At 43.8% G+C, this 26,079-nt stretch overlaps 1 protein-coding gene and 1 pseudogene across 2 annotated transcripts; one reads left to right on the top strand and one right to left on the bottom strand.

Annotated features, from left to right (window-relative positions):
- The first annotated feature begins 654 nt into the window (after positions 1–654).
- Positions 655–9,949, top strand: LOC139383174 (general transcription and DNA repair factor IIH helicase subunit XPD-like; annotated as a pseudogene).
- Positions 9,950–10,021: 72 nt separating this feature from the next.
- LOC139383169 (kinesin light chain 1-like) lies at positions 10,022–25,432 on the bottom strand. Of its 2 annotated transcripts, XM_071127552.1 has the most exons (13): positions 25,115–25,432; positions 21,756–21,842; positions 17,355–17,585; positions 16,918–17,148; positions 16,546–16,621; positions 16,070–16,298; positions 15,857–15,944; positions 15,478–15,579; positions 14,512–14,685; positions 14,193–14,292; positions 13,836–14,016; positions 13,679–13,745; positions 12,719–13,483 (listed from the first exon to the last, which is right to left on the bottom strand). In XM_071127552.1, exons 3-13 carry the CDS (start codon positions 17,562–17,564, stop codon positions 13,391–13,393), a joined length of 1,551 nt encoding a protein of 516 aa, XP_070983653.1. In that variant the 5' UTR covers positions 17,565–17,585; positions 21,756–21,842; positions 25,115–25,432; the 3' UTR covers positions 12,719–13,390. The 2 variants fall into 2 exon arrangements, with proteins under 2 accessions (XP_070983652.1, XP_070983653.1); XM_071127551.1 differs by lacking the exon at positions 25,115–25,432 and having other exon boundaries at positions 10,022–13,483; positions 21,756–21,858.
- Between the last annotated feature and the right edge of the window lie 647 nt (positions 25,433–26,079).

The following is a 26,079-nucleotide window of genomic DNA, read 5'->3' on the forward strand; positions in this document are numbered from 1 at the left end:
TATCTTTGTTAGAAATAATACCATATTTCCCTTGATGGATTGATACTTAATGTCATTTTTTTTTTTATCCCACTCTATCTTACAACTTCTCAAATGAAAAACATAGTACAGTACCTTTACTACTATTATGACAATACCATCTGCTCATGTTGAATATAAATATAATATTCTGTTCAGGTAAGTCTTTGTACTTCAGTGTTTCAGTTTTCTTTTTGCTTGGTTTTATGAAGTTCTCTGAACCTCCCTGGCTGGCTGCATCGCATTCGTGGATACCCACACTGCTCTCAGGCAGGTCTGACGGTTTTGACAAGCAGAAGTATAGCAGGTTAGGAAAATTAAATTGACAGGTTTAGGACAATTAAAACAAAGTTAGGAAAAGGGTTAGGGTTAGCTAAAATTATCAAATTATCCCCGACGCGAGTCGAAAATATCCAGCCACAACCAGGTCTGATCTGAAAACAGTCTTTTTTTCCACAAATGCAATTCAGGTCAAAATTGAACTCGATATTTTACTAGTTAGGTCTGATTAAAGAAACTGTACGTACTTCCATTGAGGAACGCATAAACACCCAATCAGAGCAGACCAAATGACTAGCTCACAATTCTGCAACCAATCAGAGGAGCAAAAGGTGGGCCTTTGTGTTGAAGTGTAGATGAATAAATCTAACGTGTGGGACATAGCTAGCTAATTGAAGGGTTTTGTTTAGCCAGTAAGTTAGCTAGGCATCTATTTATTGTTTATCATCTATTTATTGTAAAAAGTGCCTGACCCAAAGAAGCTGCTTGCTCATCGCTGCAAGAAATCCTACCGAAATGAAGTGAGTGCTCTTGGCAGAGAGATTATCAGACAGGGCAAAGTTAGCTAGCTAGCGCACGTAACGTTATATTAGTAAACGTTACTAAGTCTGCTCTTTGCTAACATATCTAGCAGTTGGCTATCATACGCTAGCTAGCTGGTTAAACTGTAAACATTGCACCATGCAATGTCTGTTGGAACCAATTTAGCCACAGATGAATATGGGCGTTAGCTAGGTAGTTATAGGTTTATTTGATTTAACTGCTGTCACAGCTGTGTTTTGCTAGCGAACGTTACCTGGCTAAAAGGCCCTTACTATTTCACTTACATGCATGTTTTTGTAATAACAAAAAATTTAAAAAAAAATTGTAATACCTTTTATTCTAGGCTCAACATCGAAGGGTTGTTAGTCTATTTTCTTTATGACTACATTTACCCAGAGCAATATTCCAACATGTTGGAACTCAAGAGGACCCTGGATGCCAAGGTAACTAGAGAGACCCAGCAACATGCCAGTTGTTGTAACTCTATCCTAATGTTATGGCCCTATGCATGATGGTAACACATTGCTTATCCAAAGGGACATGGTGTCCTGGAGATGCCATCGGGAACTGGGAAAACCATCTCTCTTCAGTCATTGATTGTTGCATATCAGCGGGTGAGTCAAGATATGTCAGTTTCTCTGTCAGGACTCCATTGGACCATTTTGACAGTACACTTATACAGTGGTCTCTCTTTGACAGGAGTATCCCCTTGAAGTCACAAAGCTGATCTACTGTTCCTGAGATAGAGAAGGTGATCTCTCTCTTCTCCTACACCTTTGTGTGTGCTCCCCAGTCCTTGAAGAACATATGTTTCTCAGCCCCTTCTCTGATGCCATGTTGCTCCCTTCTCCATCAGGTGGTTGAGGAAGCTTACAGAGTTCTATTCTAAGGAGACGGGAGAGAAGAACAACTCCTCTCGAAAAAACCTGTGTTCACCCTGAGGTAGGAGTGCCAATAGCACATTTTATAGACCTCAATCAATGGAGGTCTATGGGCTTAACAATCCCAATCCTTGAAACATATACAGTATACTGACTGGTGTCTGCCTGTTTGGCATCGCTTTTTCCACGTTGGAGGGTATATCTGTGGATGGTTCTGTTTGGGAAGGAGTCGTTTGCATCACCGAGCGGTGCCCAGGAAATAATTCAATCCAATATTAGATGCTACTACTATCACTCCTCTAAATCAAACATGGATTCCATTAGGGGTGTGAACGGGTAAATGTTTAAACAAAGTTGGAATCCTTAACATTTAAGAAGAGCAAACCAAAAATTCCCCCCACATAATTAAAATCACAGTGCAGTTATCACAAAACATTATTTATTTTGTGGTATAGCCTAACAATATTTGTATGGCTATAAAGACCTGGGCAAGGTTGTGTAATTGAAATAAAACCAGAGAGGAAGAGACTAACTTTAGGCTACTTTGGTGAATTTGCGAGGCATGCAAGACAAGACATTGCAAGATGCAGATTACCAAGACATATGCTCACGGCCCCTCCTGTCTTTCCCTCGTGCTGGCCTGCCTGCTCTTTCTCTTTCTCTTTGCTAATGACCCGTGTGTGTGGTCGGTCTGTTGAGTGTAGAATATCGTAGTTTAGGCTATTCATGGGACCAATGTCGCTGGGATACAGGGGTATCTTGAGGCCAGCACGGGGTAGGCTACTCTTCGTTTATGAGTGGGTGGGTGTGTTTTTGTCTCATAATATGAAATGACAGTAGGCTTCCAGTATAGCCTGTATCGATGGCCCTTTTCAGATATAATGGTTAGTGGCCCATTAGAAGCACCTCTGCTACGACATGTTTGTTTGTCTGTTAGGGTAGGCTACACTACAGCTTTTTAAACGCCGACACGAAACCTTCTTTGGAGACATGAATGACATTTTATTTGTCTGTAAAGTAATTCCGCTTCTGAAGCGGGACTGACTTCCATCAGTAGGTGACCAGAACAGTCAATCCTAGCCTGCCTGCTGCCCACCCGTAGATCATTCTTTCCTAAAGAAATTGTACTTTAAAGTTCGTTAAATATTGCAACTTACCTAGACATTTAGTTGAAAGAAAGCACATCGATCCACCCTACCATAAATGGCAACGTTTATTGTTGTCAGGGAAACAATGGAACATTATATGCAGGAGCAGAATTCTACAATTTGAAAAGGTACAGACGCTTCTGAAAAGTGATCAGTTATCGACATGTTACTGTACTGCGTTCTGTGTCTGTAAAGGGTCACGGTAGACAACTTTATTGCCCGGCCCTAGCAGTCAGTACACTGCCGACATTATATCTTCACGATGACACCCACTAACCATGGTCCTGTAACACTCTTCAAACACATTTGTGTGTGGTCAAAATAGCAGATATTTTTGTTGTCCATGTCATGGTCCAAATTGCAAGATTCTTTGTTCAGGTGAGCTCGTTACGCTTTGGGAAGGAGGTGGATGGGAAATGTCACAGCCTGACCGCGTCATACATCCGCGCCCAACAGTGATCTGGAGACTTCCATGCCTCTGTCTGACTATCTGCTTTAGGAGTTTGACGCTATGGGAAAGCAGGTGCCCCTCCCAGCTGGAGTCTGAAGGACTTTGGGCGGAGGAAAGGCTGGTGCCCCTACTACCTAGCACGATATTCAGTAAGAATAGCCCTTTGTCATAGCTTCTGATGTTTTTCTTTTACAATTGTTTTTGTAGCATGTTATATTTGACAGCATTACTAAAGACGGTACAGTATGAAGATGGGCAGAAACTGATTCTCCAATAGAAATCCCCGATCACCCTTTTAGGCAATATACTTTCGATATAACGTTGTTTTTGATGAAAATGTGTCAGTTTACTTTCACAAAGTTGGAGTAATAACATTTAACTACTGAAGACATTGGCTCGGATCTAGGTTGTGCCTTTTACATTTTGAGAAAATTAACAAGTAAGGCACAACTTTTCACTTCTCTCATTGACTTCTCAAACCCTGGCCTGGTCTGCTTGGTCTGTTTCGCAACCGTTCCCGGAAGTCTTGCTATGTTGCGCCTCTGGGTTTAGAAACTCTCTGGCATTACTGTATGAAGGAGATGGACAAGTGAGGATGTTTTTCCTTTTTGCTTCTTTCCTTAACACATACAGATCCTCCATGCCAACATCATAGTTTACAGTTACCACTACCTCCTGGACCCAAAGATTGCAGACCTAGTCTCAAAGGAGCTCCAATAAATCAGTGGTTGTTTTTGACGAAGCACATAACATCGGTAAGGACATCCACCTGTTTCTTTCCCATTTCTTTAAGTAACCCACTGTTTCAAGCCTCCACAAGCTGATATTCCATCCTCTTCTTCAGACAACGCGTGCATCGACTCCATGAGTGTCAACATCACCAGGAGGACTCTGGACCGCAGTCAGGCCAACGTGGACCCTACAGAACACCATTCTCAAGTAAGGTCTTCTGCTCAGGGGTCTAGTGGAGAGCAGCACTAGATGCACTAACATTTTCTGCGTACAAAGGAGAATGTACACGGAGTCTATAATAAGACCGACTCAACCAGTTTGTTGTTCTTGCCCCAGAAGTGAAGAGTCTCTTGTGACGTCATCTCAACCGCTTGTCCTCTGCTGTAGGATAAAGGAGACAGACGCAGTCAAACTGAAAGAGGAATACAGACGATTGGTGGAGGGCCTGAAAGAGGCCAACATTGCCAGGGAGACCGACATCTACATGTCCAATCCCGTGTTGCCAGATGAGATCCTTCAAGGTTAGCCCCCTGGAGTCCAGTCGAAAACAACCCAGTTATTGAATATTTGTTCATATTTGTATCGATTTTATGCTCAAACAGGGTTTCATGTATCTATCTTTCCCTTTCTATAACCTGTCCTCCCACCCCCGCACTGTCTTTTTTTTACGTCTTCCCCCCCCCCCTCCGCCTTCAGAGGCCGTGCCTGGCAGCATCCGCACGGCAGAGCACTTTGTGGGCTTCATGAAGCGTTTCCTGGAGTACCTGAAGTCCAGGCTGAGGATTCACCATGTAATGCAGGAGAGTGCTCCCCAGTTCCTCAAAGACATCTTTGAGAAGGTCTGCATTGACCGCAAGCCCCTCACGTGACTTCTACAGTACTTTTGTGTTAGTTTTGTATAGCCTGGTGCCCTTGGTTGGTGGAGATTTCCACTTTAGGACCATGGAGATTTCTATTTTAGGACCAATGGAATGGCCAAACTCCGTCCACCAGGGAATGCAGAAGGAATGCTCCTAGACTTAAGACTTCATCGTGGATTATGTCTCTTGGGAACATCGAAATAAGTTTCTAGTAACTCCTCACTCCTTAATTCTTATATTACATATCTATTTGTTTCTCTAGATTCTGTGCCGAGAGGTTGCGTTCGTTGCTGAGGACTTTAGAGATGGCTGACATCGCAGACTTCTCAGCCATCACCCTCATCTCCAACTTTGCCACACTGGTCAGCACTTACAGCAAAGGTACTGAACCTCCCTAGGCTGACTGTGTCTATGTTACCTCTACACGGCTACAGCTCTGTGGTTATTTACTTTCTTTGTCCGTTCCTTGCCATCTTCCACCCTCAGGATTCACCATCATCATTGAACCCTTTGAAGACCGAACCCCCACCATTGCTAACCCCGTTCTGCACTTCAGGTGCGGTTCATATTTTGTTTTGCCAGCAGAACGGTGTGTCATTGATGGATGAGATGTTGTACCACTGCAAGAGCCAAGGGTGAAATAATCCATTAGGATGCAAGTGAATGACTCATGTATACACTCTGCTTAGTTACTCATTGTGTCATTGGATAGTTTAAATGCATCATAAGAATTGATTTGGCATTCATCTTATCTGGGATCTATTTGAGAGAAACAGGAACAAATTATATTATATATTGCATAAATCCATGTCCAGGCATTCATGTAGTTTCAGATATTAAACAGACTTTTATTTTATGGGCTAGTGCATTAAAAAAACACCAACGTGTGTCTGTTTACGCTTTTTATCTGGGATCTACTTCTAACCCTGGCTCTGATCTCACTTCAGCTGTATGGACCCTTCCATTGCCATCAAGCCTGTGTTTGAGCGCTTCCAGTCTGTCATCATTACGTCTTTGGTAATCTCTCTCCCCTGTTCCTAGATTACCTGTGACCTAGCCACTAATCAGTGATTATAAGCCACCTGCTGATGGTCTCATCTGTCCAAGATGTGGCCACTCACATTCCAATGCAGTCAGGCTCGGGTGCTATTTGTAAATTTAGTGCTATATCTTGTCCATGTAGATGTGTTAATGAGGGACATTTTCTTGCATTTTCTTTGTTTCTCAGTACTTTATCAACAGGGCATTCCCCCTTAAATCTGCAACTTTTTTTTTTTACCACCATTCAGATTGACAGAGTTCATGCGATGCAAACAAATGTAAAGAAGTACGATAGTTATATTATTTTGCCTGTAGGTGTCTTCAGCAGTCAGTTCAGGAGTATGATCATCACCTCACGCCATTGATCCGCACACTAGATCCCTTGGCTGTGTGTTGGCTCGGCTATCCTACCCTGTGGATGTCTACTTCTGATCATGTTTCTACCCACAGACCCTTTCACCGTTGGACATTTACCCCCGAATCCTGGACTTCCGGCCTGTTACCACGGCATCCTTCACTATGACGCTGGCACGCACCTGCCTTTGCCCTCTTGTGAGTAACCTCAGAAACAGTCTATGGGATATGACCTGAGTGGTTAATTCAAGCTATGCTGAGCTTCAGAAAGGATGCAAGGGGGTGACACTGAGCTCTTCCTCTTTCAGGTGGTGGGGAGGGGGAACGACCAGGTGGCCATGACCTCCATGTTTGAGACACATTAAGATTTTGGTTAGTGATTGTTACATTGTATTGAAATAATTGTAAGCTTAGACTCTCCTTTCCTTAGTTGTGATAAAACAAAACATTGGAATAAACCTGGTCTGGTTTCTATTTTCAGCTGTCATCCGTAACTATGGCAACCTGCTGCTGGAGATGTCTGCGATCGTGCCCGATGGCATCGTGGCCTTTACCAGCTACACCTACATGGAGAACATTGTGGCGTTGTGGTATGAGCAGGTGTGTACACACGGTCCACAAATGGAAGTGAGAATAAATGTTACAAGTGGATATTGTGTGGTTCTGTTTGTGCTGTTATGGCAATAGACATAGCTACACTGAACAAAAATACAAACAACATGTAAAGTGTTGGTCCCATGTTTCATGATCTGAAATAAAAGATCCCAGACATTTTCCATATGCACAAAAAGCTTATTTCTCTCAAATGTTGTGAACAATTTTTTTTACATCCCTGTTAGTGAGCATTTCTCCTTTTCCAAGATAATCCATCCACCTGACAAGTGTTGCATTCAAGAGGCTGATTAAACAGCATGATCTTTACACAGCTGCACCTTGTGCTGGGGACCATACAAGGCTACTCTAAAATTAGCATTTTTTTTCACACAAAACAATGCCACAGATGTCTCAAGTTGAGGGAGCGTGCAATAGGCATGCTGACTGCAGGAATATCCACCAGAGCTGTTGCCAGTGAATTGAATGTTAATTTCTCTACCAAAAGCCGCCTCTAACGTAATTTTTGAGAATTTAGCAGTAAGCTCAACCGGCCTCACCATGTGTATGGAGTCGTGTGGGCAAGCGGTTTGCTGATGACGTTGTGAACAAAGTGCCCCATGGTGGGGTTATGGTATGGGCAGGCATGAGCTACAGACAACAAAGAGAAATTGCGTTTTATCAATGGCAGTTTGACTGCACAGACACCGTGATGCGATCCTGAGGCCCATTGTCGTGAAATTCATCCCCGCCATCACCTTGTTTCCGCATGGCCCCATGTCGCAAGGATCAGAACAATTCCTGGAAGCTGAAAATGTCCCAGTTCTTCCATGGCCTGCATACTCACCAGACAGCATGTTCTAGTTTTCCTGACAATATCCAGCAACTACGCACAGCCATAGAGGAGTGGGACAACATTCCACAGGCCACAATCAACAGCCTGATGAACTCTATGCGAAGGAGATTTGCCTCATGCAGCACGACACATGGTCACACCAGATACTGACAGGTTTTCTGACCCACGCCACTACATTTTTTGGTGGGGGGGGGGGGTGTCTGTGACCAACCAATTATCTGTATTCCCAGTCATGTGAAATCCATAGATTAGGGCCTAATGAATTTATTTAATTGTTGCATGTTGCATGTTGCGTTTTATACTTTTGTTCAGTATACAGTATGTTAGCATTTTATTGGCAGCAGCTAGAATTGTGCCCAATGTTGATATTGGTGATAGATTCCGGAGTTGGAGAAATGTAATTTTTTTTGAAGGGTAGTAATCTGAAAGTTGAGTAAACGTTGTCCTGTGCCGGTGTGTCTCTGTCTGTAGGGCATCTTGGAGAACGTCCAGAGGAACAAGCTGATCTTCATCGAGACCCCAGACGCAGCAGAGACCAGCATGGCTTTGGAGAAATATCAGGAGGTCAGGAGACCCTTTCTTTGATTGTCTTAGACTCAACGACAGAAGACAACCTGTGACCTCTTATCCGTTGTGCCCCAAGCCTGTGAGAACAGCAGAGGAGCCATCCTGCTGTCTGTGGCCAGGGGGAAGGTGTCTGAGGGAATCGACTTGTGAGTGTTTTTAGTTCCTGTAGCACAGTTGTATAGCCTCCTTCAGGCTCATTTGCAAAACAAAATGCCCGCCAAAGTTACAACACAGGTCATGTGCAGTGAGTTGTTCATTGTAGTTATTTGACGAGATGAGTGATGTGAAACTGTCTCCCTCAGTCCACCGTTTTGGCCGTGCGGTGATCATGTTCGGAGTGCCGTACGTTTACACACAGAGCCGGATCCTGAAGGTCAGTCCAACTCCTCTGTTCATCATCCTTCCCTTGTTCTTCTCTTCTGCTTTATTCACTGTTTTGGTCGGTTCCTCTTATGTTCCGCGTATGTCCTCCTCATCCCTCTGTCTTGTCTTACACTTTACTTACTTTAATCCTAATGGGCTGTTCGTCCAAAATAATGATCCTTCTCCTCCCTCTGTTTATCCCTACCAGGCTCGTCTGGAGTACCTGCGGGACCAGTTCCAGATTAGAGAGAATGACTTCCTGACGTTTGACGGCACGCAGCGCAGTGTGTGTGGGCCGCGCCATCAGGGGCAAGACAGACTACGGCTTGATCTTCGCAGACAAGGTGAGGGCCTTTGGAACTTGGTGTGTCGAAGTTTGAGAGGAATTGTTGGACCATTTCTTACCACTCTGATCATTGATACAGACTCGCCCCTGATAATTTTCTTTTGTCTACTTATATAAATGTTTAATATATTTATAGTTCTGTGTTGGACCCCACGTTATGGCGTCAGCTAATGGGGATCCTAATAAAAATTATGAATTCCTTTTGTAAAAAAAAATATCCAAGTGGATTTCTGCACTCACAGCAGGTTGTTCCATAATGCTGTTAGTGATCTAGTTCCTTCACATCAGTATTGAAGAGAATTGGAACAAAGCCTAAGATCCTTTTTCTCTCGTGTTGCAGCGCTATCCCCGGGCTGACAAGCGAGAGAAGCTGCCCCGGTGGATTCAGGAGCACCTCACTGACGGCAGCCTCAACCTGACCATCGACGAGACGGTACAGCTGTCCAAACACTTCCTACGCCAGATGGCCCAGTCCTTCAGACAGGTACTGCACAGTACAGGGACATGTTTAGCAGGTTTCCGAGGTTGTGGAAACAAATGTTATGGAGATGCCCGTCTGACATGTAGAATAAGAAATCACGTCAGATCTATTCATGACATCTCTACCTGCAACGTTCTTCAATGTTTGCCAAGTGAACGTATCCCAGGTCTCCCCTTAACCCCTCCTTTCTCTGAATGCCCCCCCCCCCCCCCCCCAGTTGGGCCTGTCTCTGCTGCCACTGGAGCAGCTAGTCAGAGGACATGCTGCAAAAGATCGCCCAGATCACTCACCAAGCCTAAGAGGAAATGTCATCACCCAGTCAAACCCACAAGGTCACTGTTTCAATCCTACTGTACATAGAGCAGCTTCTGTTCTAACAAAGTCTATATTTGCATAAGCCTGGAGGCCGAAAAATAAATGTTTACAGTTTCTACCATGCAATGGACTTGTTTTTATTTTTTCTAAATATTTGCACATGTACATCATGAAACAGACAAAGCAAGCATGAACACAGTGGATTGAAGAGACTCAATATACTTTATTTGACATTTGTTTGCTATGGTTTCCAGATAATTAATACATTTGTCATTTTCAATAACATTGACAATCTGCAAAGAAAGCTCTCCGTAACAGCAAGAGTTCAACATGAGTAGGAAGTTCAGCGTTACAGCGTGATTAAAATTTAAAGGCAATGTTCCCGTGTTGGCAAAGACTGCATTCATGGTAAACGCTGCACATGTCGGCTAAATCTTAAACGCTTGATACATAATGAATAGAGCCCTTATTGTGCTTTTGTCAGTTTATCCCCGGTTCTAACATGCATTCTGTGTCCTGATCGGATTGTGCACTTTATTTTTTAGACCAGTGTAGACCTTAAAGGACATGGGAGCATGAGGGAGGGTGCCACATGTTTCCACATTTATAAAGCTGTTCAATCTATTAGTCATTTACAACGTCGAATGAGAAATGTGGTTAAGGTTGGAAAATAAGACTCATTGGGATTCGAACTGGCGACCTTGTCGCAATCTGCATTTAACGCCTTCAATCCATCTTAATGGGGATTAACAATCTAGGTTTTCTACATTAGTTACTCCTCTACAGCTCTTTCAATGATCACGTGCCAATACTGCCACAGTGAATTAACAATCACTTTTTGTCCCTCAAATGGCATATATTTACTCTTGACTTGCTAACATCTTGAATAAGATGCATAGGCTACATCAACAAAATCAATTTTTAAACATGTTCCAGAAGGAATTTAAATTAGAGCTAGCTACCCCCAAAAAATGTAAATGTATCCCAAACTGAGACAAATTTAAAAATAAGAGATTATATACAGGCACATACTGTAGTGCTTTTACTTTTGGGCCATCAAAATTGTTTTATTTAACTAGGCAAGTCAGTTAAGTTAAAACCTAACAACGCCCTATCCAGGGTCTGTAGTGACACCTCTAGCACTGAGATGCAGTGCCTTAGACTGTGCCACTTGGGAGCCTCATGCTTTTTATATCTGCTCATAATGAAATCGGCTAAACATAGTTCAAACATATTTCACAGAATGCCAAGCCTTAGACAATAATTACTTAGCATTCTACAGCTGGACTGGGAAGTAGGTAATATTGTGGACTAAGAGTCCTTTACCATAACCTAATATGGAAGCCAATACACAGAGTGTGCATCACATTCACTAGATACAGTGGGGAGAAGTATTTGATACACTGCCGATTTTGCAGGTTTTCCTACTTACAAAGCATGTAGAGGTCTAATTTTTATCATAGGTACACTTCAACTGTGAGAGATGGAATATAAAACAAAAATCCAGAAAATCACATTGTATGATTTTTAAGTAATTAGTATTTGATCACCTAGCAACCAGTAAGAATTCCGGCTCTCACAGGCCTGTTAGTTTTTCTTTAAGAAGCCCTCCTGTTCTCCACTCGTTACCTGTATAAAAGACACCTGTCCACACTCAAACAGACTCCAACCTCTCCACAATGGCCAAGACCAGAGAGCTGTGTAAGGACATCAGGGATAAAATTGTAGACCTGCACAAGGCTGGGATGGGCTACAGGACAATAGGCAAGCAGCTTGGTGAGAAGGCAACAACTGTTGGTGCAATTATTAGAAAATGGAAGAAGTTCAAGATGACGGTCAATCACCCTCGGTCTGGGGCTCCATGCAAGATCTCACCTCGTGGGGCATATGATCATGAGGAAGGTGAGGGATCAGCCCAGAACTACACGGCAGGACCTGGTCAATGACCTGGAGAGAGCTGGGACCACAATCTCAAAGAAAACCATTAGTAACACACTACGCCGTCATGGATTAAAATCCTGCAGCGCATGCAAGGTCCCCCAGCTCAAGCCAGCGCATGTCCAGGCCGGTCTGAAGTTTGCCAATGACCATCTGGATGATCCAGAGGAGGAATGGGAGAAGGTAATGTGGTCTGAGACAAAAATAGAGCTTTTTGGTCTAAACTCCACTCGCCGTGTTTGGAGGAAGAAAAGGGATGAGTACAACCCCAAGAACACCATCCCAACCGTGAAGCATGGAGGTGGAAACATCATTCTTTGGGGATGCTTTTCTGCAAAGGGGACAGGACGACTGCACCGTATTGAGGGGAGAATGGATGGGGCCATGTATCACGAGATCTTGGCCAACAACCTCCTTCCCTCAGTAAGAGCATTGAAGATGGGTCGTGGCTGGGTCTTCCAGCATGACAACGACCTGAAACACACAGCCAGGGCAACCTAAGGAGTGGCTCCGTAAGAAGCATCTCAAGGTCCTGGAGTGGCCTAGCCAGTGTACAGACCTGAACCCAATAGAACATCTTTGGAGGGAGCTGAAAGTCTGTATTGCCCAGCGACAGCCCCGAAACCTGAAGGATCTGGAGAAGGTCTGTATGGAGGAGTGGGCCAAAATCCCTGCTGCAGTGTGTGCAAACCTGGTCAAGAACTACAGGAAACGTATGATCTCTGTAATTGCAAACAAAGGTTTCTGTACCAAATATTAAGTTCTGCTTTTCTGATGTATCAAATACTTATGTCATGCAATAAAATGCAAATTAATTACTTAATCATACAATGTGATTTTCTGGATTTTTGTTTTAGATTCCGTCTCTCACAGTTGAAGTGTACCTATGATAAATTACAGCCCTCTACATGCGTTGTAAGTGGGGAAACACTGCCGATTTTGCAGGTTATCAAATACTTGTTCTCCCCACTGTAAATCTTTGTTTTAATTGTGCTTGTGCAGATCAGTGTTTTGGAATTAAAATCATCTAGTGCCAAAAACACGAGAACCGCTGGTAAACATGAACACAAGAAGATAAAATCAGAATGTAACACATTTAAAAAAAACATTGTATAAATAAGGTATTTTTTCATGCATAGCTACAGTCATTTAGATAATATCCAATAGCTTCAGACACTACCTTAATAGAATAAACATGTTCATAATTGTGAACAATCATTGAAGAATTCAACAATTTCCCTCCTTGTACAGTAAGTCACAACGGAGCATTACTAAATCATTATAAAAAAGCTAAATGTAATTTCATTTCCAGATTAAACTGGTCTGAAATGGATACCATCTGCGTCACTGAAAACCAGCCCTCATTGCTGTGTGTATCCTAATCTATACCCCAGAACTGGGGCATCAGGGGATGAAATTAGCAGACAGCAGGCAAGGAGTACCAGTGGCCTCCCCCAGCTACAACATAGTGCAGTAAATAAACCTCAACTGATAACAGATCAGTGTTCGATTTAAACAGGGAAGGGGTGGAGTGACCCATGTAGGCGCAAGAGGCCAATCCACAGAGAGAGAGTGGAGTCGGGGCCAGAGCTGTATGAGAGTACTTCCTGATTGTTGGGAGGGGAGCTAGTGTTCAGAGGTGTAGCTGAGGGACCCTCGCCGTGCTAGGCTCTGGGTGCTGGAGCTCAGGGTTCGGTTCTCTGTTAGGTCGCTGGTGCCCTGGAAGAACATACAAAACACTTGACTAGTCTGACCGTATGTGTATAACAATGACATACACAGTACATTCATTTTGATGACACAAAGCCAGAGAAATGCCTTAGGATATGAAGCATATAAAATGAAAGGTGATGAATAAACACTAACAATCATATTGTACAGAAATGTGAGAAAAAGCCAGAAACGGATGCTCACCCTTGCCGCTTCTTGCCGCTCCCTCGCACCCACGTTCAGCACATTCAGAGAATTAGCCCTTTTCATCCTGAGAGAGAACAAGAAAGAGAGAGTGAGAGTAACAAATTGGACATCATTTTGAGAGCTAACACATGCAGAAGGAGGACTTGGTCTTTACCCAGGAGTCGGAGGGGTGGTATCCTGAGTTCCGACTCCTTTTAGCTTCCTGACCAGCTTCTCGCTGCTTCTGCGTATCGACTCGCGGAGTTTGGTGAACGAGCCGCTGCGCTTCAGACTGCCCAGCCCATCCTGCATGGAGCCCTCCTCTCCCGTGTGGGTGCAGATATCCCGCACCTCACCTGAGACACCAACATCACAGAGGATACACATCAGTGGCATCATTCCGGTAAGATTAGCTATTTACAGTACATATCTGAGATACATTTTTATTCCAATACATACACCCTTTTAGGATCAAAATGCTTGTGAACCTAGAGAGCAGGTTTCAAAGAGCATATTATGAGTTTGCTCTCACCATCCACAGATCCAAACTCTTTTTCATGGGCCAGGGTCAGGATCTCTTTATACAGAGCCTCAGCTTGTCTGTACTTCCCTTGTTTCAGGTAACATGAAGCCTGTAGCCAGAAATACAGCAATACTAGAGTCACAAATAGCGCAATCACACCTCAGATAGATTGACCCAAGCTGCATGCGTGTGTCTATGTCCCCCACTTCTACCCAAGTATAGCATATTATACACACAAATAATATGGTATCATCTAGCCCAGTGACCATGCCAACCATGTCCACTCCCCCTTTTTACACCTCCCTCCATCTCCCTCTCCATCCCTCACCAGGTTATTCTTGGTCTTGGCCACGTTGGTGTCGTCGGGGCCCAGCCTGCTCTGGTAGATGTGCAGGGCACGCTCGTAGTACTGCTCCACTTCCTGGTACTTGCCCTGGTTCTGACACAGCAGCGCCAGGTTGTTCAGCTGCTTTGCCACGTCAGGGTGGTCCGTGCCTAACACCTGCCCACGACAACAAGAGAGGAGGGGGGTGAAGGGAGATCAACAGGCAGGTTTGGGTAATAAGCATTGTTCGGGGTAGCGCATTACAAAGTAATGCGTTACAGTAATTAAATTACTTTTTAAGGTAACGAGTAATATAACAGTTACTGTTCCAATTTAAATAATACAGTTACTGATACATTTTTGGGTTGTTACTTGTGTTATCATTAATTTCCTATTACAGTTACTGATCCAAATAAGTATTTGTGACAGAGCAAAATATATTTTTTAAATCCCCCCGCCCCAGATTCTAATGGTTTTCATCTGACGCCCTCTCACAAAGTTCCCGTTCACGCACACACACACTACTAACTGCTTTAGTGAGGGAGATGGAAAATAGTAGAAGCATCTTAAACATTGAGTTTCTCAGCGCGGAAGTACTCCCATTACTTTGATTTGGTAGGATACAATTACAAGAATATAACAGTAAAATGTCAACTGTGTCCAGGCGTGAAACACCTCTCCACTGCTAGAAACACACCATTGTTTACATTGAGTGAGAATGTGCAACGTTTTGGGGTGTAACGCAAAAGTAATATAACAAATTACTTTTCCCAGGGAGTAGTAAGTAATTATTTATTGTTTAAAGAAGTAATGAGTCATAGGTAATATTACTTTTTTTGAGTAACGACCCCAATGTTTTATGTAGTATGGTTGCAGTGCTATGTAGTACAGAATTCTCGCAGAGTTGCCATTGGTCCATCAGAGGGCAGGGTTTCTAGTCACGGTGCTGCTAGGTTACTGCCTCATTACCTTCTCTCTGATCTCCAGGGCTCTCTTACACAGTGGCTCAGCCTCCTTGTACTTCCCTCTCTTTCCATACAGTACAGCAAGATTGTTGAGTGTGGCTGCCACCTATAAACAAATACAGTACTGTTAGTTATATACAGTGATGTAGTGGTAAATAACTCTGATCGCCGGTCGCAGTGAAAAAAGAAACACTCCCTATATTTTCATTTCATTTTTCAACAAAAGGTGGGTTACCCTCCACTACACCACTGGTTACATATTGTAGCTGCTTATCCACTGAGCTGGGGAAAGCCATTAGCTATGCATGTTTTAGACATCTTATTTAGCTGTTTGTCCATTTTGGTGACCCTTGACCTTCACTATAGACTATAGAGGAACATACCGCAGGGTGATCTATGCCCAGGGTTTTCTCCCGGATTGCCAATGCGTCATTCAGGAGGTTCGCCGCCTCTTTGTACTTGTTCTGGTCTCTACAGAGAAGAGCGAAACAGCCTTTAGCTTTAGCACACGGCTAACTTAACTAGTCACACTACAGAAATCTCCCACAGTAAGACCTAGCATCGAGGCTATGCTAGGCTAACGTGGCGCCAATCACCTGTAGACCAGGGCCAGTATGTTGAGCATGGTGGCCACGTCAGGGTGGCTGTGGCCCGAGGACTTCTCCAGGTCCTCCAGGGCCTGTTTGCAGAGGGGCACGGCAACCTCATAGCGGCCCTGGGAGGCGTACTGGATCACCAGGTTATGAAGGGTCCTCAGGCGGGCCGGGATCTCATAGCCTCCCTGCTGGGCCGCTGCTGCCGCACTGCTACCGTGGGGCTGAGATACTGGGGGACAGGAGAGGGAGGTAGAGTCATTCATACAGACACACAAATATGCATGAACACAGACATACATGGACACATGCTCACTGGCAAATATATTGTGCATATACACATATACAAACACACAGTGAGTGACAGACTATGCAACACAGAGAGACACATCGAGACACCGGCACACATACATGCATAGCTCGTCTGCACAGCAGATTGATAGACAAGAATATCCGTCTCATTTGACGAGTGCACGTACTCTGTGACTGTTCCTCCTCGTCCGTGGGGAAAAGGTCATCTAGGGACTCCTTGGTGGAGCACGTCTCTTTGTCTTCCTGTCGACATAGTAAACATAACTAGATTTATAGTGCAGAGCTGAGGGGAGTATCTATATGAACTTTACAGAGAAACACATATCAACCTGTTCTGATAAGCCACCAACAGCTTAGCTTTAGTCATAACATAAAAGATGAGGCAAACACATGCACCATGTAGTGGGTCATATTCATTAGGACACACCGTAGCGAAACATTTCTCAGACAAGTTTTGGTAGTTCCTCACTGTATCAGTCTGTTTTTTCCCGTTTGGTGCCTAATGAATATGACCCTGATTGTGGTGGTCTGTGACATACCGGTGGGGGCTCCTCCTGGTCGTACTTGCGTATGCTGCTCATGAACTGCAGGTGTCTGTTCTGCTCCTCCAGCGTGACCACCACCTGCTCCCTGTCCTGCAGCCTCTGCTGGGCCCCGGCCAGCTCGTCCCTCAGCCACTGGTTCTCCTGGCACAGCCTCCGTACCTGTGTCCGCAGCTTCTGCTTCTCCGCCTCCAGGGAGCCCAGGTGGGCCGACAGAGCCATCATCACCTGGGGAGGAGGAGGGAGAGGGAGGAGGTACATGGAAAGAAAGATAGATAGAGTGAAAGAGAAAGAGAGTGAAGTAGGTGTGCATATATACACATGTACAGATACAACACACCCAAAATACAGCCAATAAGACAACTTCACCCATTATGCGGTCTTTATGCATTCTACTATCTCCATACATTCCCTCATCTCCAGTATGATCCCACCTGTGCCTCTCCCAGGCCCAGCTCTATCCTCTCCAGAGACTGGCGGATGATCCCACTCTTCTCCTGCTCCACACTGCCACTGTCGGCCACCGGCCGGCCCTCCAGCGCCTTCTGCAGGTCATCCAGGAGGGTGTGGTTCTCGCCACGAAGCGCCTCCAGGCCCGCGATCACTTGCCGCGTGCTGCACAGAATCTCCTCACCCGACAACATGGTGCCACTCTCAGCTCAACCCTGGATGGAGGAGGTGGAAGGGGTGGGTTCACCATTAAAAAAAATACTTGTACATGGTCATATGGACTATACAAGGTGGAGAAAGCGTTCCCCAGAGATGCAAGCCCATGTTGACTCCACAGTTATGTCAAGTTGTCCAGATGTCCTTTGGATAGTGGACCATTCTTGATACACACAGGAAACTGTTGAGTGTGAAAAACCCAGCAGCGTTCCAGTTCTGAACACAAACCATTGCGCCTGACACTTACTACTTCACCCCCTGAATGGCACACATTGAAAATCCATGTCTCAAGGCTTAAAAACCCTTCTTTAACCTGTCTCCTCCCCTTCATCTACACGGATTGAAGTGGATTTAACAAGTGACATCAACAAGGGATCATAGCTTTCACCTGAGTTCACCTGGTCAGTCTGTCATGGAAAGAGCAGGTGTTCTTAATGTTTTGTACACTCAGTGTACATGCATGGAACACACCAAGTGAATAAAGGTCTGACAGCGGTGTTCAATGGCAGCATGGAATTGTGCACTGGTGGTAATATGGCTAATGGCAACACTCCACAGTAAACAATGTTGTGTTGGACTATGACAATGTGCTGGCTAACCAACTAGCTTTACAAATGCAACTATCCTTTTACCACTGACAGTGCGCTAAAGAGACTTGTGACTAGTGATTTACAGTAAAATACAGCTGGTACTGAACTGAGATGTCTCACAAACAGCAGCCCCTAGACACACAAAGACAACCACACAGAGAAGAGGAGAAAGGAGAGGGGTTAAGTCATTTCTAACCAAACTAATAACACACAAGCCTACCATAATGACAACAATCCATTTGATCTGTCCTATAGCTGTTTTGCAAAACAAAACGTCTTATCAGAACATAAAATGATGCTCCAAGTTCCGTGCAAAGTGCAAAACTACAAGTGTAGCCTATGTTTACCACCACAGGGGGGTGTCACCAATGACAACAGCATGCTGACCTGACAGCCTGCCAGAGCCTTTGAAACTGTAAAGTGATCTGCCTGGGTATTTCTATGCAAACTTTCATAACCACAATCACTATGCATTCTGGCAGCCAAAGGAAACAGTGAATAGCCAATACAGACACCTATGGGACTGTACTGTATGTAAAACACATCCTGGGACAACGGTGTGATGTTGCTCTGTGAGCCCGAAGGCATAAAGCCTGGAGCAAACTCAAGTCATAACACATGATGTAGCCTACTTCCTGGTCAATGGGCCTTCATGCCACATTGAGGGGTTGGAGAGGGATGTGTAGTACAATGAGAACGGGCCCAGAGAGAAAAGGTCTGATCATATGGTTGGAGTGGGATGTGTAGTACAATGAGAACAGGCCCAGAGAGAAAAGGTCTGATCATATGGTTGGAGTGGGATGTGTAGTACAATGAGAACGGGCCCAGAGAGAAAAGGTCTGATCATATGGTTGGAGTGGGATGTGTAGTACAATGAGAACAGGCCCAGAGAGAAAAGGTCTGATCATATGGTTGGAGTGGGATGTGTAGTACAATGAGAACGGGCCCAGAGAGAAAAGGTCTGATCATATGGTTAGAGTGGGATGTGTAGTACAATGAGAACAGGCCCAGAGAGAAAAGGTCTGATCATATGGTTGGAGTGGGATGTGTAGTACGATGAGAACAGGCCCAGAGAGAAAAAGTCTGATCATATGGTTGGAGTGCAGTTCTGACATTAGATGAAAACCCACAACAATATCAACCCTGACCTGGTACAGATACAAATAAAACATAGTAGTGGGTGTTCTATTTCTGGTTGGGTGTTCTATTTCTGGTTGGGTGTTCTATTCCACGGTCCTTGCTCTCTGTGGTAATAACATGTTGATGCATCTTGCAGCACGGCTACAGGGGATGGCCTCAAAAAATACATTAAAAAAGGTTGGCTTAAGGGCGCTGTACTGCAGCGCCAGCTGTGCCATCAGAGTCCCTGGGTTCGCGTCCAGGCTCTGTCGTAACCGGCCGCGACCGGGAGGTCCGTGGGGCGACGCACAATTGGCCTAGCGTCGTCCGGGTTAGGGAGGGCTTGGTCGGTAGGGGTGTCCTTGTCTCATCGCGCACCAGCGACTCCTGTGGTGGGCCGGGCGCAGTGCGCGCTAGCCAAGGTTGCCAGGTGCACGGTGTAGCCTCCGACACATTGGTGCGGCTGGCTTCCGGGTTGGATGCGCTGTGTTAAGAAGCAGTACGGCTGGTTGGGTTGTGTATCGGAGGACACATGACATTCAGTCTTCGTCTCTCCCGAGCCCGTACGGGAGTTGTAGCAATGAGACAAGATAGTAGCTACTACAACAATTGGATACCACGAAATTGGGGAGAAAAAGGGATAAACATTTAAAAAATAAATAAATAAAATAAAGGTTGGCTTCTCGAAGACCAGATGGGCAGCCTGAGCATAAAAGACCTCTGATCACCCTTTCACCATACCAATATTAATGGGAGTACAGGACAGGAGGTTTGCGCTGTGAAGCCAAGCGCCTAAGAGGAAAAACAGGTGTCTTTGGGGAACAAGAGAGTGAGCTGTGCTGGGCCTGAGCACGGGGCTGCATCAGCATAACACCAAAAGGCAGGCCAGCTGCAGCAGACCATACATTAACACAAGGATATCGGTTTACTCGTGGCTCCTGGGAGGAGAGCAGCGTATGGCAGTTGTGAACAACAGTGGTCATTGGAATTGATTGGGACTCATGCTGCAGTCAGTTTATAAAGGACCAATAACGGATCTAAAGTTGAAAAGAGTGGTGAACTTAACATTTGGGTAAATCCATTTAAATTCAATCACTTTTTGACAGCATCACTTTTGATTTAAACATACAGTACATTTCCATACATGTTTGCCCATGGAAGAAGTGGCCAGAAAGTGACTTTCTGAACATGAATGCTAAAACATTCAGGAGATAAAAGTACTCAAAGTTGGCCCATTTTGCATACTCCACCATACCTTGAGACATCAATGTCTTCATCACTGGAAAATATACACTTTTGAGTTTGAGATCATTTAAAAGCTTACTAATAGTGTTGTCAAACTATACTGAACAAAAATATAAATGTAACATATAAAGTTGGACCTATGCCCTCCCAGGCTGACCCGTAGCTGCGCCCTTGCCCAGTCGTGAAATGTATAAACTAGGGCCTAATGAATTTATTTCAATTGACTGATTTCCTTATATGTAGCTCAGTAAAATCTTAGAAATTGTTGCATGTTGCGTTTTTATTTTTGTTCAATATATTTGATTATTTATTTTGACAAAAAAAAAAAATATAATAATTGTAATAATAATAAAACATTTAACGTCAATTATCTAAAAACACAAACTACATTTTTCTCTTCATTTTTGTACAGGTTGTAGCTTAGACCCTATTTAACATCATCTGAAGTTTTTGTGTTGTGCCTGAAATTCTATATCATACAAGTGGTGGTGAGATTCAGGAGGGCCTGATCAATTGAAAGCAATAAATGTGATGACTGAATAGTCAGGCCTACCCAACACCTGTCAGAGACAGATAAACAACATGTGCCCGTGTACAGGAAGACTTGTGCCATAGGCTACTACTGTGTCTGCCTTCACGGTTTTATTTGGATTACGAATTTGTATAACATTAGGCAATAACAACAGATGGTTAGGCCGGTGTATTGTTGTTGCTTTGTCAACGCGTTTAAAATGGTATAGGGGAAAGTATACTGCGTAGGCTACGACAAATACAGACAAAAATATATTCATCAAAATAAATAAATGAATTTTGTCAAATAAATGTATTGATGACATACTACAATCATGCAGAAGAAAATGAAGATCATTGCGATATAATGCAGCCATAGAAACTACAAAAGTATGATCCACATGTCAAAGAACACATTGATGTTAACACTAACAAGAGTACTATCAACAAAGTTATTTTTAACCTACTACCTACTGCTAATTCCAGGCTTTTGGCGAGTTGTCGACCTCTTTTTGTCACGTATCTCCGATTTTCATTTGGGCTCCCATTAAAGTTAATTGGACCGTTCGCGTGAAAACATCCACTATTTGTTTATTATGGGACCAAGATAACGGATAAATTTAGACGACGGCATTAACAGTAGTCCTACAGTAATTCAGTAATCATTCACCTGTTCTTGCGGCTCAGACTCTCATTTCAGCTTACCTGATCAGATCATTCCCACCATGCACCGCGGTAGATGGATGTCATCTCCGTCTGGGGACAAGGCCATCTATCTGTGGGTGCTCCGAACTGCGAGTGACGGGACAAACCAGCACAGACAGGACTGTGAGGCTGACTGTCACCGAAATTAACTGCTCTATTCACATTTAATGTTAAATAAATGCATTAAAATATATTCAAATAATATATTATGTAGTTAATATGATATAAATTATATTTATCTATGACAGGCTCTCATTTATTAGGCTGTAATGGAATTACATTTTCGTTTTCAAAGTGCTACATACCAGAACTGGTATTCTGATGATATGGACAAATTTGTGGCTATTTCTCCATGAAATGAGTTTTTGTTGTGGTATTCTTTAGGAATATGCTGCATGCGTGTGTGCACAGTGTTACTGTTATTGTAAGTAACGAATTGGTATGTGCATAATTAATTTGCTGAGTCAGTGGTTATTGTCCATAAGTCAGTTACATTGTAACCAACACAACACAACACAACACAACATGCCCAGTGGCACCACACATCACTGCATGGTGTTGTATTTATCATGCAGACTTCGAAATAGCCAGCAATAACAAAAAGGTGGGGGCCAGTGAGTGTGGGGCAGGGGTGTGTTCGGGTGGAGTAAAAGGGGTAGTGGAATCCTGAGGGGACTTAATATAACTTGGCAAGTTTTCAACAAAGCAGATTAAAAGGGTGGGATGGGATGGAGGCATGGCCCAGGGAGAATAATAAACATTAGGAGTAGCAGTATTAGTTGAGACAGTGGTGATGGCAGGGTTGTACGAGGCATCAACATTAGTTACAGTAAGAGAGCAATGACTTAATGGCTTAGATATAGGAGTGAAAAAGATAATGTAAGTAAACTAAAAGGTATTGATGTCTGTGGATATTGGACAACATATCTGATGTGCAGGCCTCACAGAATTAATGAATAACAACATTCATGTAAAAAGGTTCATTGCAAATATTAAGGATGCACGAAAACCAGAAAGAAATCGGGAGGAAAAGTCAGAGTGATGGGAAAGATGGCAAGAGCAGGAGCAATCTGAGAAACAAATTGCAAGGCTTTAGAGACCAACATGGACTATAGAACCAAGTGGCATCTTCTACAGAGATGAAGAGAGAGGGAGACAGAGAGCAGATCACACTGTGGGTTTCTGTAGACAGTTATACGATCGGGGTGATTGATGGTTCAGCTGCTGGGCTTGTGTGGCTACTGAGGCAGACCCATACCTTATAAGGGAAGCCAGGCCAGAGCGCTAGGCCTCACTACTCCCCATGTCAAATCAAATCACATTTGATTGGTCACATACACATGATTAGCAGATGTTATTGCGAGTGTAGTGAAATGCTTGTGCTTCTAGTTCTGACAGTGCAGCAATAGCTAACAAGTAATATTTAACTATTCCACAACAAATACCTAATACACAAATCTAAGTAAAGGAGGGAATATATAAATATATGGATGAGCAATGACAGAGTGCCATAGGCTAAGATGCAATAGATAGTATAGAATACAGTATATACAGTGGGGCAAAAAAGTATTTAGTCAGCCACCAATTGTGCAAGTTCTCCCACTTAAAAAGATGAGAGAGGCCTGTAATTTCCATCATAGGTACACTTCAACTATGACAGACAAAATGAAAGAAAAAAAAAAAAATCCAGAAAATCACATTGTTGGATTTTTTATGAATTTATTTGACAATTATGGTGGAAAATAAGTATTTGGTCAATAACAAAAGTTTATCTCAATACTTTGTTATATACCCTTTGTTGGCAATGACAGAGGTGAAACGTTTTCTGTAAGTCTTCACAAGGTTTTCACACACTGTTGCTGGTATTTTGGCCCATTCCTCCATGCAGATCTCCTCTAGAGCAGTGATGTTTTGGGGCTGTTGCTGGGCAACACAGACTTTCAACTCCCTCCAAAGAATTTCTATGGGGTAGAGATCTGGAGACTGGCTAGGCCACTCCAGGACCTTGAAATGCTTCTTACGAAGCCACTCCTTCGTTGCCCAGGTGGTGTGTTTGGGATCATTGTCATGCTGAAAGACCCAGCCACGTTTCATCTTCAATGCCCTTGCTGATGGAAGGAGGTTTTCAATCAAAATCTCACGATACATGGCCCCATTCATTCTTTCCTTTACACGGATCAGTCGTCCTGGTCCTTTGGCAGAAAAACAGCCCCAAAGCATGATGTTTCCACCCCCATGCTTCACAGTAGATGTGGTGTTCTTTGGATGCAACTCAGCATTCTTTGTCCTCCAAACACGACGAGTTGAGTTTTTACCAAAAAGTTCTATTTTGGTTTCATCTGACCATATGACATTCTCCCAATCTTCTTCTGGATCATCCAAATGCTCTCTAGCAAACTTCAGACGGACATGTACTGGCTTAAGCAGGGGGACACGTCTGGCACTGCAGGATTTGAGTCCCTGGCGGAGTAGTGTGTTACTGATGGTAGGCTTTGTTACTTTGGTCCCAGCTCTCTTGTGTCATTCACTAGGTCCCCCCGTGTGGTTCTGGGATTTTTGCTCACCGTTCTTATGATAATTTTGACCCCACGGGGTGAGATCTTGCCCCAGATCGAGGGAGATTATCAGTGGTCTTGTATGTCTTCCATTTCCTAATAATTGCTCCCACAGTTGATTTCTTCAAACCAAGCTGCTTACCTATTGCACATTCAGTCTTCCCAGCCTGGTGCAGGTCTACAATTTTGTTTCTGGTGTCCTTTGACAGCTCTTTGGTCTTGGCCATAGTGGAGTTTGGAGTGTGACTGTTTGAGGTTGTGGACAGGTGTCTTTTATACTGATAACAAGTTCAAACAGGTGCCATTAATACAGGTAACGAGTGGAGGACAGAGGAGCCTCTTAAAGAAGTTACAGGTCTGTGAGAGCCAGAAATCTTGCTTGTTTGTAGGTGACCAAATACTTATTTTCCACCATAATTTGCAAATAAATTCATAAAAAATCCTACAATGTGATTTTCTGGATTTTTTTTCCTCATTTTGTCTGTCATAGTTGAAGTGTACCTATGATGAAAATTACAGGCCTCTCATCCTTTTAAGTGGGAGAACTTGCACAATTGGTGGCTGACTAAATACTTTTTTTGCCCCACTGTACATATGAGATGAGTAATGCAAGATATGTAAACATTATTAAAGTAGCATTATTAAAGTGACTAGTGTTCTATGTATTAAACTGGCCAATGATTTAAAGTCTGTATGTAGGAGTAGCCTCTCAGTGCTAGTGATGGCTGTTTAACAGTTTGATGGCCTTGAGATAGAAGCTGTTTTTCAGTCTCTCGGTCCCAGCTTTGATGCACCTGTGCTGACCTCGCCTTCTGGATAGTAGCGGGGTGAACAGGCAGTGGCTCGGGTGGTTGTTATCCTTGATCTTTTTGGCCTTCCTGTGACATCGGTTGCTGTAGGTGTCCTGGAGTGCAGGTAGTTTGCCCCCGGTGATGCGTTGTGCAGATCGCACCACCCTCTGGAGAGCCCTGCGGTTGTGGGCGGTGCAGTTTCCGTACCAGGCCATGATACAGCACGACAAGATGCTCTCAATTGCGCCCCTGTAAAAGTTTGTGAGGGTTTTAGGTGAAAAGCCACATTTATTCAGCCTCCTGGGGTTGAAGAGGCACTGTTGCGCCTTCTACACCACACGGTCTGCGTGGGTGGACCATTTCAATTTGTCCGTGATGCGTACGCAGAGGAACTTAAAAATGTCCACCTTCTCCACTGCAGTCCTGTCGATGTGGATAGGGGGGTGCTCCCTCTGCTGTTTCCTGAAGTCAATGATTATCTTGTCCTAGGTGAACATTGCTCAGGGGACAGATCAGGTCACCTGCTTGGCAGCATCAGTGACCCTGCAGTGCACTCTGCACCCAATTCAAAATTCAGTGGCGTGGACCAGAATGTTTATTTGTTTTTCCATCTGTGGCAATATGTTTGCCAGTTGGCCTTATGTTTTACACTTTTGTGATTTCAATCTTATTTAAGTCTTCAAATGCCATCCTGTTCCCTTTGAGCCAGACCCAGTATGTACAAAACAAATAAGAAACAAAAAAGCGAGATGTAATTCATATAATATAAAATGTGAGGTTAATTAATAACAATAAAATATTATTCTACGTTTATATCTCTGGCAATGTAATAAAGTGCACCCTCCCTTTCTAGTGTGATGTCAATATTAAAAATAATATATAATGATGCTTCAAATGACTTCCCAAATGTCAGTGGTTTGAACTGTCCTGGTTTATGCCACGACAGCCCGTCATTCCTTTATATATTAACACGAGCCA

Source organism: Oncorhynchus clarkii, chromosome 24 (assembly GCF_045791955.1).
Source record: "Oncorhynchus clarkii lewisi isolate Uvic-CL-2024 chromosome 24, UVic_Ocla_1.0, whole genome shotgun sequence".
NCBI lineage: Eukaryota > Metazoa > Chordata > Actinopteri > Salmoniformes > Salmonidae > Oncorhynchus > Oncorhynchus clarkii.